General features: G+C 36.7%; 1 protein-coding gene across 1 annotated transcript; it reads right to left on the bottom strand.

The window, feature by feature from the left end:
* Positions 1 to 778: 778 nt before the first annotated feature.
* Positions 779 to 2,998, bottom strand: LOC141434794 (ATP-dependent RNA helicase vasa-like). The gene is made up of 5 exons (XM_074097235.1): positions 2,723 to 2,998; positions 2,367 to 2,564; positions 2,036 to 2,166; positions 1,716 to 1,840; positions 779 to 1,388 (listed from the first exon to the last, which is right to left on the bottom strand). Exons 1-5 carry the CDS (start codon positions 2,883 to 2,885, stop codon positions 1,232 to 1,234), a joined length of 774 nt encoding a protein of 257 aa, XP_073953336.1. The 5' UTR covers positions 2,886 to 2,998; the 3' UTR covers positions 779 to 1,231.
* Between the last annotated feature and the right edge of the window lie 8,349 nt (positions 2,999 to 11,347).

Below are 11,347 nucleotides of genomic sequence, written 5' to 3'. Positions count from 1 at the left end.
CGCTAGGGGCGCTAGTGTAGCGTAAGGTCTCCGAAATGTCAAATCTCATAGTTTTTGGGTGAGCTACGCGGGTTTATTTATAATTAGAATAATTTTGTGAATATTTTGCATTACCTGAAATTAATTATGGCAATTATGCGGTATGAGGCAATTAATGTCTGTGTTATGAGACAGTTTTGTCTTTCGGAAACTTTTGTCCTCCCTTTTTTTCCGAACAAAACGGGACTAAGCAACACTGTGGTTGCTGAATATTTTTATGGTAAGGTTTTAAGGTGTATTAAATATGATTTTAATCTAAACTTTGTTTTAACGCCCGTAATAACAGGCTCTGAAAGCCACACTTAAAAACCTCACGCAACAGTGCGCCATCTAGTGAGATTTGTCTCACTAGATGTTTTTTGAAACGATAGCCCTCATTGTAGAGGTCAACCACAGGCTTATACCCCAGCGCAAAAAAATATGAGACTAACGATCCCAATAGTTACTAATGTTAGTTAGTGTGAAAGGGCCCGACAAGGGATATTTTTGTATAAGAAAAGGCGCATGACAACTCCGATTGATTAATGTTTTGAAATTCAGGAATAGTAAAACAAAAACGTAAATTAAAAACATACTTTTATTGAATCTCTTGCTGTGGTAATACAACAAAATGAATTCCTTAACTAATTATATACAAATTTTACTAATTATAAACCACCAAAGTAAATTATTTTAAACTACGAGGATATTTAAACACTTACAAAGATAACTTTGTACATGTACGAGACGAAAATTTTAAACCATTAATTAGTTATAACTAATAACAATAATACAAATAACGAGTCCAAAATGTGAACGGATTAGGTAGTTAACACATTATAAAATCTAGATGAAACTTTATTGTGACTCATCGGCATCATAACAATTTACTTAAATTAAGTACATTGGTAATAAATACAGAAAGTATGGCTTCAAAAATAATAACGTGGGTGACAAAAATGTTTGAAGAAAAGAAAATAACTTTATAACTTTACGAAGAAAGTTTACAACATCAAGACTGAAATAATAACAATGAGCACTTAACACTTGGACGAAAAAGAATAAATAAAACGATAAATCGCTGGAAGCAGCACCTATATTACTATCAAAAACAAGCGAAGTCATTAAATTAAGCCCTATTTTGTGGCTTAACTAACCAAAAAAAAAGAACTAAATAAAAATAATGGTTTAGTGGAGCCTGAAGTCATTCTACCTACGTATTGTAGTCAGACGCACCATAGTATGAACATTCACTGCGGAAACAGCACCAATAGATTAAAGGTCCATGCGGCGTCATCACCAACTGTCGCGCGCCGTTCCTCGGCAGGCAGGAGGCCGCGGGACACTGCAGCTGGTGCGCCGTTGAAGTCCTGCGATAGCAGAAACAGGACATGTCCATTAATGAAAAACTGATGGCCTGAATACTGACTACTTCAGGTCTACTGTCTATTAATTGATGGATCAGGGTTTAATTGCTATATCTGGTTTCCATGAATCCCATTTTGCAATGGCTAATACTAAGTGAAAGTTTGGTAAAAAAGTAAATTTTTAAGTTTCAATTAGTATGGATTTAACAAGAGTATTAGTATCAGGAGAAAGTGCAGAGTGCAAAATAGGTTGTCTGACTATACTGCTGCCAAAGAAGAGAGACGAGTTTATGGGCGTACAGTTGATTCATAGGAATATGTTGCACTTACTCTGACGTCACCGCCATCGCATCGTTGGCCTGGCACGTGGCCGCGCCGCTGACTGGGAAGAAGTCTGGTAAGGGTTGGTCGGCTTGCCGCAGAACTCTGGCCAAATCAGCCACTAATCCCGCGTCCTGTAAATTAATTACCAGAATTAATTGAGTCACTCTCAATTTGCATTATTAGGCATCAGTATCTTGTCAAAACTTGTGATTACTTTGCGAAATCAATATCAGGAATAGTAATTAATAATTAAAGTTTTAACAACTTAATATTCATACATTACAAAGAAAGTACCTGTACTGAAACTATTAGAGCAGAGTACTTACATGATCAACATCGAAGAAAGATACAGCTTTCCCTCTGTGGCCGACGCGCCCGGCTCTTCCGATCCTGTGCACGTACTCGTCTACGCTCGTTGGAAGATCGTAATTGACCACCATGTCAACGTGTTTAATATCTGTAATTAAAACAAAATGTATAACACAACTGTTTACTTTAATAAAAATAAAATAAAAAATCTTAGGAATGAGTGCCCCAAAAATTCACCATCCTGTTACGTAAGGCTGGAAACAAGAACTGTCCAGTTCCGATACTTCCTTGCATTTTTTCGCAATGTTCTTATGTTCTAATGCTTAGCAATATCAATATGGCACTCACCAGGGCCGCAAACAGCCGCCGACGTGGCCACCAGGATGTTGTGGTGTCCGCTCATAAAGTTCTGCCGCGCCTGCTCCCTGTCGCGCTGCAGGCGGTCTCCGTGGATAGACGAAGTTAACTTTTGCTGCTCAGAGAGCATCACGGCTATGAAGTCCGCGTTGCGTTTCGTTTTTACGAAAACTAGGACGCTCTTTCCATCTAAAACAGTAAACAATAGTAAACATAGGAATCAAAACTACTAGTAGCAAATCTGACCGTCCTTACGTCACTCACACAGGCAAACACGTCACTTTAAAATGAAAATAAAAAAGAAAAGTCGCGACAAATGCTGGTAAGAAATAATTTTATGATCTTACCATTTTCTCCGAGCAATTTTATGAGCGCCTTCATTTTATCATATTTGCTGACTTGCTGGAATATTTGTTCCACGTCTTTAGGCAATGCCTCATTGGATGCCGTAACTAAAGCAGCGGCCTCCATGTCACCACATAAACGCGACGTTATTTCACAATGCGACATTTTCACAATGGATATGTATACAGTACGGCACGCGTTAAGTAAGTGTTCCAATTACTTTTAATCAGGGAATTAGCACAGAAAAACCAAAGCACAATAAATAGACTTTTACACGCGGTGAGCTCCGAACAGACTGCGGAGGATACCGCAGGTCGAACTTAACGTTAATTGTTAATAATAATCATAAATCAATTAAGAAATTTAAGGTTTACCTCAAAAAGTTAGCAAACAACTATAACAATGGGACTTAATTACCATTCACATCCAGTTAGGGCATTAAAAAGCTATTATATCAGGTAGACAAATGTGTTTTGCAAATTATCTCATTATTTAAAATTCGTCATGTTGTTATTTATGAATTAGTGTAAGTAAGTTCTAGAAACCGAACTTTTTTTTAGAAGCACTATTTTCATGCAAAAATAAAATATGAGTTAAAATATTCAAAAATGGTGATGGTTTTAGGAGCACTACCAGTTAGTGTAAATATAATTATTACCTAATTTTTTCGTAATGGCTACGAACCCTATTTCGAGCGTGTCCAACACGCTCTTGGCCGGTTTTTTTTAATGTAGATTACATTTGCTATGTAGTGTGAGTTGCTTCTCACTCACACACTCTTATATGACTATATTATATTTGATATGATTTTATTTGTAGGGACCAAAATTAGCTCTGTAGGTGAAAACAACTATAACAACAACACTTAATTACCGTTCACAACCAGTTAGGGCATTAAAAAGCTATTCTATCAGGTAGAAGACAAATGTGTTTGCAAATTATCACCTAATTTAAAATGCGTAAGTAATGCAAAATGTAGTTATGAAACAGTGCAAGTAAGTTTTAGAAAGCAATTATCTTGTTTGAAGCACATTATTTATACAAAAAAAATTAATTATATTAAAAGATATAAGTATATTAATGTATAATGATGGTTTTAGGAGCACTGCCAGGTATTGTTAATATATTCTTGTTTGTAGCTTCCAAAGCCCTATGCTAAAGTAGCACTAGAGAAATGCATGTATTTTCACATTTTTTTTAGGTTTTTTTTTAATATAGGTATTCTTAGTCCATATTTTTTTGTGGAACATATCAGTTTTGTTTTTATTGGTGTGTATTTGCTATAACTAAGTAGAGACTAAAATTAGGTATGTATGTGAAATAGATAAGTACTAAAATGTAGTCTTTCGAAAATATATAAATTGAACCACTTAAAACAATAATAAGAAACAAAAATAATTCGTTGCATGCAAGCGTTGCCGCTCATCCTTCCTTTTTCAAGGGTTCCGTAGCCAAAGTGGCAAAATCGGAACCCTTATAGATTCGCCATGTCTGTCTGTCTGTCCGTCCGCGGCTTTGCTCAGGGACTATCAATGCTAGAAAGCTGTAATTTTGCACGGTTATATAAGTAAACTATGCCGACAAAATGTTACAATTAAAAATTATAAAAAATTTTTTTTTAGGGTACTTTCCATAGACGTAAAGTGGGGGTGATTTTTTTTTCTCATCCAACCCTTTAGTGTGGGATATCGTTGGATAGGTCTTATAAAACCAAGGTTTGCTTAGACGATTTTTCGATTCAGTGCTTTGTTTGCGAAATGTTCAACTTTAAAGTGCAAATTTTTTATTAAAATCGAGCGCCCCCCCCCCCTTCTAAAATCTAAACCGGTGGGTGGAAATTTTTTAAAAAATTCAGGATGGTAGTAAGTTTATCAAACTTTCAAGGAAAACTATAACGGCTAAGTTTGCGAATTATTAGTAGTTTATGAGTAAAAAGCAGCCTAAGGTATAAAATATACCTAAACTTGAAAGATTCCGTATAAAATACGAAATCCTTAGAAAAATATTACTTATTTTTTTCGTAATGGCTACGGAACCCTATTTTGGGCGTGTCCGACACGCTCTTGGCCGGTTTTTAATATCTGGACAGCTAAAGAGTGAAATGCTCTGTCAGCTTCTGTGTTCCCTGATCGCTTTAATTTGGCCGTTTTCAAATCTTGGGTGAATGGGATTTTATTAAGCAAGCAGTCAGTTGGTCGCGTGAAAAAAAAAATCGGCCATGAATTGATCTTGTTTTGCGCTGCTATAGCGACGTAGTGTATGTCTGGCAACCACAATTTTACTAAAATATATTTGGCAACCGTAGTTGCTCAAAGCACGAGCCTATTTATATGTTATAAAAACTCCTGTAGTTTTAGGTGATGATAAATCGGCCAGGATATCTTTGGAAGCTGTAAGCTTGAATATATCTACAAAACTACGAGTAGAAGTGGTCCTAAAGGTATGATTAAACAAGTTTTTGTCAAGAATACATTTTTAACTCTTTTTGCTGACTGTACCTTTTGTTGATTGTCTTGCATTATCATTTAAACTATACCTTGTACTACAAGTTGATGCTATTAATCATTGAGTGGTTCCCTCCTACGGAGACGATCTTGATTGAACCACCAAAATGCCACTACCAGATTATTATATTGTCGCCAGATTTACATAAGTATGCAATATTCGAAGTCAATCCTACCACTCTGGAACTGGGTAAAATTTAGCCCAAGATTTACTCAAATCAAACAAATAAATAATCAAATAGGGCAAGTTTGCGATTTTAATATATAGTTAATAGGACTGTTTGTCATTTTCCAAGTAAGGACGTTTGAATAATTTATTCCCACTTTTGGACTTATCCTTTAAACAGTCGGTTTAAGTTTATCTCCAAATCCTTTTTTTGCTTAAGTACATTTTGAAGCATACTGCTTAAGATTAGCGGCAAACCGCCAGCGTAATAGGCTTAATGATTCCACTTAAACAGCACACTTTACAAATCGGTATCTTCGTAATTAGCATAAACAGTGATAATGTAAAGCGCGGTTTAATTCTGCGCCCGCGTTCGTGGGCGGTCGGCGCAGGCGCCAGTGTTGCCATAACACTGCGTCTTTTTCCCTCCGATATTATCATCATCAGCTGAAGGCGGTCCTAAAATAACAGTAGGGAAGTAAGTCAGTAATTACTAATTACTACCACTAGTAGTAGTAGCACTGTTTCTGGTGTACAATAAAGAGTCATTGTCATTTATTATTGTAAACTGTGTACAAAGAAGGTACATCACAAAAGTAGATATCAACTTAAAAGTTGCTTATTTTGACCATACATTTTTTTGTTCTTAGGGCTAAATTAAAAAGGCCATGGCAGGGTAAGGGAACATCTTGTGCCTTAATAGCTTTTCCACTTGATTTTTTTTCTGATGATAGGTCACGACGTTAGTAAGTGCTATACTAAATTTCAGCATTCTCCTCTTCTTATTTTTGAAGAAAATAAATAAATAAGAAAAATGAATTTTCATGAATATTTCCGCTTTAATGGAACAAATAATTTCGTGCTTTATACATATAATACACTTAGCTAAGATACATAATATGTCACTATAAGCCGCATGACATTCCATATAAAAAAATAAAAATAGATGTGTTGACACTTTTCATTTTTTTTTATTACTTTTAAGATAGAGATACCTCAAACTTTTTTACTTATGATAGCAATTTTAATTAACTATAACATATATTTAATTCAAGCTTCTAGCATTGGTGCTTTGTAACAAAAATATTTAAAAAAGTTGGTATGTCCCCTTGACGTAATTAAAACTAAATGAAATTAAACCTTCTTGCAATTGTGTATGTATGAAATGTAACTGGCCAGTGACCAGGCCTGGTACATAATACTGTTTCCGAATTCGAAATTATGATGTTGGACATTCTTTTGACACATAAACAAAAATAATATTTATTGCGAACAGAATAAACGGAATATCCTGCTGTACGATCATAGAAATAAAATAACATGAATCTATATTAAATTTGCTTTCTGAAAATAAAAAAACAAATACAGGATTCAGTGGACTTTGAATGTTTTGACGACGTTGTTTCGCTGGAAGAGGTTAGTATCATGTTTTCTGAAACTACTGAAATATTTAGTCTCGATCTTCTTTATATGTATAAAGCACGAAATTATTTGTTCCATTAAAGCGGAGATATTTATGAAAAATCATTTTTCTTATTTATTTATTTTCTTCAAAAATAAGAAGTTTTACCGGCTGTGGTATATATAAGTGCAGAAAGTTTGTGAAGTGTTATTAAAAGAAGTAATTAGGGGGGATTCCCTTCAATCTGGCAACATTGGCGGGCATCGCAGTGATGGCCGTCTCGATAGTTAATACCGCTTTACGATACTGCTAATGTTGAGCTGCAGTGAGAAAGGTTAAGAACGCCGCCGAGAGAATTTTTGTTTCGCGATTTAAAAAAAAGCAAGCGATAGAGTCCGGCTTCGTACGGGTACGGGTGCGATTAACAAAAGTGAAAATCGAGTTTTTTTAATTACTTACACCCGTTCTTATCCGGCTCTTAGAATGTAATTGTAAACTGGCTAATTACCTCAACTTAGTCTGCGACCAATTCGTTTGTCGCTGTTCCGCGGGACGGAAACTATACAAGATGAATAGTTTTCCTAATAAATCATTCATTCATTTATTCCAATGTCAAAAACCAGGCAAGTGCGTCGGACTCGCGCACCGAGGGTTCCGTGCACATTTATAGGTATGTAAACGGGATAGTGTCTTGAAGATATTTTTCGATTTTTCCCTGTGACACATGTAGTGTATGCAGAGCCCTACTCTTAAGCAAAATGTACGCAGGGTGGGGTCTGATTAAATTGGTCAATATATTTACACAGATATAAAAAATTAAGATTTTCAGAATTTTCTAGTTGCAGTAACAGCTACCTTCATACCAAATTTCAAGTTACTAGGACAACTGGAAGTGCCCTATAGGTTTTCAGTGCACTGCTATTTGTATGGAAACACGTTGTTTAATGACTGTAACTTTTGATTGCGTTAGAAAATTTTTTTTTCAGGCTTCAAGGGACCGCAGATTTGACTATTCGATATCAATTTCAGCTCCTGAGAAAAAGGGTCTTGACAGACGGACGGACGGACGGACAACAAAGTGATCCTATAAGGGTTTCGTTTTTCCTTTCGAGGTACGGAACCCTAAAAATATACATTTTACTCGTACAGGCCTTATAGCGTAACACACTTGGAACCATAATCGTTTTGACTACTTTCTGTCACAAGGTGGACCGGAGGACCGAATTGCCTAACGCTTCTGACGCTCGCGGTCGCAATCAACTGACAGTTATAGTCAAAATACCACGCACAGGACTTATCACGCTAACACAAACGAGTAATATTTACCCCGACGTTTCGGCAACATTGCAGTGGCCGTGGTCACGAGTAGACTGAAGTGTGGGGTGTCTAGTCTGCCTAGCAGCGCGAGTCCTTCGAACTACCCGCACTTGATCACAAATAGTACTCGTATCACGAACTACCCGCACTTGGTCACTTTTATTAGTCACCCCATCACACCGACACACAACACTAACAGCGTCCGATCGTCCCTCAGAACATCCATCCCGACGCCGACACTTATTTATAACAGGATTCCACGAAGATTAAAGCTTAAATGACAAATGACAGTTAATCAAAAATAGATTGATAGATTGTACAAATGAACATGATTGCAATAAATGAATATGAATATGAATATGAATATGAGATGATGAATGCAATTGCGAACGTCAACGCTTTAGACAAGCGGCCTCAGGTTAAGCAACCACCAAGCTTTTGGATACAGAGGGAAACTTACGCCAGCTGCCTCCAAATCTAGCTCTCACGCACATACAAATATTATTTTTTTTTCTGATATCCTGTCAACCGTTCAAAGGTTAAATGGAAGAGATCCCTTTGTGGGATAAGTTCGCCTTTGTACTTATTATTATTTTATTTGTTAATTTCATGTGTTTTTATGTACAAAACCTTCTCCTGACCATTGCCCATTGTGTGTTGTCATTACTTATTATTATTGTATTCCCGAGTTTTGCGCTTAGCAACACATTTTACGATTATTTTTTATTAGATAGAGATAAAGAGTTTACAATACCTACAATATGTACAATTTTGAACATGGAACTACCGTGAAACTCACTCATATTAAATATATTGACCCGGATAACTCACGTTTTAAATCAAGTTTAGCACGACATGTTTCAGGCTAATCCGTAGCCTTCGCCTTCGTTTTTTGTGCGCGTGTTGCAGTAGCCGCTGAGTCGCGTTGCTCTGAAGACGAAAGGCTACGGATTAGCCCGGAACATGTCGAGCTAAACTCGATTTAAGACGTGAGTTGTCCGGGTCAATATATTTAATATATGTACAATACAATAATCTTGCCCTGAAATACATAATTATTTATTCTTACGTAAATCTAAACCCAACACGCTTAAAATTAAGCAGGCAACGTCAGTCCATACTTCGTATGTTTCCTACGGAGACAGATCATAACGAATCCGGTAGTAAAATACTCAGCACTCAATTAATTTTTGGACATCATAATTTTAATAATTTATTGTACGCGGCAATAGTTTTTAAGTAGCTAATGACAACGGAAATGATTCTAATTACTACTGGTGGGTTAACGAGACCCGGAAGCCAGAACGAGACGGCGAATACCGGCGATGAGCGAGTCCAACTCGCGCCAGGGTTCCGCCCAGACGTGGCCCCTATTCCACCAACGTGACAATAGCCAATTACATAATGTAGAGTGACAATCTATTATTGTATCCAAATTTAATAATAATTATCTGTTGTGAAAGAAGAATTGTCTTTTTTAGTCGACATTCTATATATATAAATAAAAAATGAATCGTAAATTGTGTTTGCTAAGCGCAAAACTCGAGAACGGCTAGACCAATTCAGCTATATTTTTTTCATATCATCGTTAAAGTCTAGGGAAGGTTTATGAAGAGAAAAACTGGAAAAATTGCTGGGAAAAAGAAAATGCGAGTATGGAGTGCGGTAATTAATGCATCACCTGTGGTTTTAGTAAAATGCGGAGTGATGCGAATGTTTGCTACTCAATTTTATTTAGGCGTTTTGTTTATTAATCCCCCTTATTTTGCATTTGCATGCTTGCTGCTTGGCTGGAAGATGTTGACCTATAGTGTCTGAAATAGGGACGTTTTCTTCCATTTTTTTTCGTACACTACTTTTTCGTTTAAAGTGGAACGAAGATTGCGAGTAAATGAGTTTTATGACATGAGTACCTTAATACTACTACTAAATAATAACAAAAACAAATTTAAATGAACTAAAATAATTTCCTTGCTCACCCGCGACCTTACGAGTGTAGTGTGGTGGGTGATGGAGGTTTGTGATTTGTGTGTTTCTTAGAATGTGAGGTGGAGGAACTGCATGAACACGCATATTTTGCATAAGCTTAGCTATCGTAAGTCGCGGTGTGAGCAAGGAAATTATTTTAGTTCATTGATATGGACCTCCGCAAAGTAACGCCTGATTCAATAAATTATTTAAAAACAAATTTGTTTACGTCCTCAATTTACATTGACTGGTTGATTTATTTTGTTTTTGATTAATCTATTTATACTCATGCCACCTATAAGACGAGCGAAGCAATTTGGTCGAGAGAACTCGAAATGCTACAAACCAGCTAATTATCAGAGTAATCGAACAGCCCAGCAACGTCAAGAGCGAAATGAAATTGAAAGGATTCGGAGATAGCACAAACCCGTGCAGAGCGTAATGAGCTGAATGCAGCTAATAATGTTGTAAGTTTCAATCGAGCTGCTTTCAATTACAATGTTACAATGACTACAGTGCCTACCAATGCGTTGCTATGGATCTATGAACTCAGTTTGCCATATTGTAAGGCATGAAGTACAAAAATGAAGCCGCTGGATTGTGTTGCGCAAATGGCAAAGTGAAATTAATACCATTGGTGAAATTAAATATTATATATATATATATTTAAAGTACCCAAAAAATCTGTTCTGATATATTTAGGTAGTGAAAATTAATAATTTCATCATATGCGGCATCATCACCAGAATTTAATTATAACAGATAAGTTTCTACATCATTATATTTAGTGTTAGATAGCCTAGATTTCTGTAGACTTGCTTGCTTCCTATGCTCGCTTGCATGCTTGCTTGCTTGCTTGCATACTCGCTTGCTTGCTTCTGCATGCTTGCTTGCATGGCCAGCTTGCATGCTTGCTTGCTTGCTTGCATACTCGCTTGCTGCTTTCTTGCATGCTGGCTTGCATGCTATGCTTGTTACACGCTTCCATGTTCGCTAGCGTGCATGCTTGCTTGCATTCTTGCATGCCTCCTTGCATGCTTGGTTACATGCTTCCATGTTCGCTAGCGTGCATGCTTTCTTGCATGCTTGCTTGCATGCATGCTTGGTAACATGCCTCCATGTTCGCTAGCGTGCATGCTTGCTTGCATGCTTGCTTGCATTCTGCATGCCTGCTTGCATGATTGTTACATGCTTCCATGTTCGCTAGCGTGCATGCTTGCTTGCATGCTGCTTGCATGCATGCTTGGTTACATGCTTCCATGTTCGCTAG

The sequence above is a fragment of the Choristoneura fumiferana genome, chromosome 14 (assembly GCF_025370935.1).
Source record: "Choristoneura fumiferana chromosome 14, NRCan_CFum_1, whole genome shotgun sequence".
NCBI classification, from domain to species: Eukaryota; Metazoa; Arthropoda; class Insecta; order Lepidoptera; family Tortricidae; genus Choristoneura; species Choristoneura fumiferana.
Note: the sequence above shows the minus strand (reverse complement) of the source record. Positions and strands in the feature narration are given on the sequence as shown.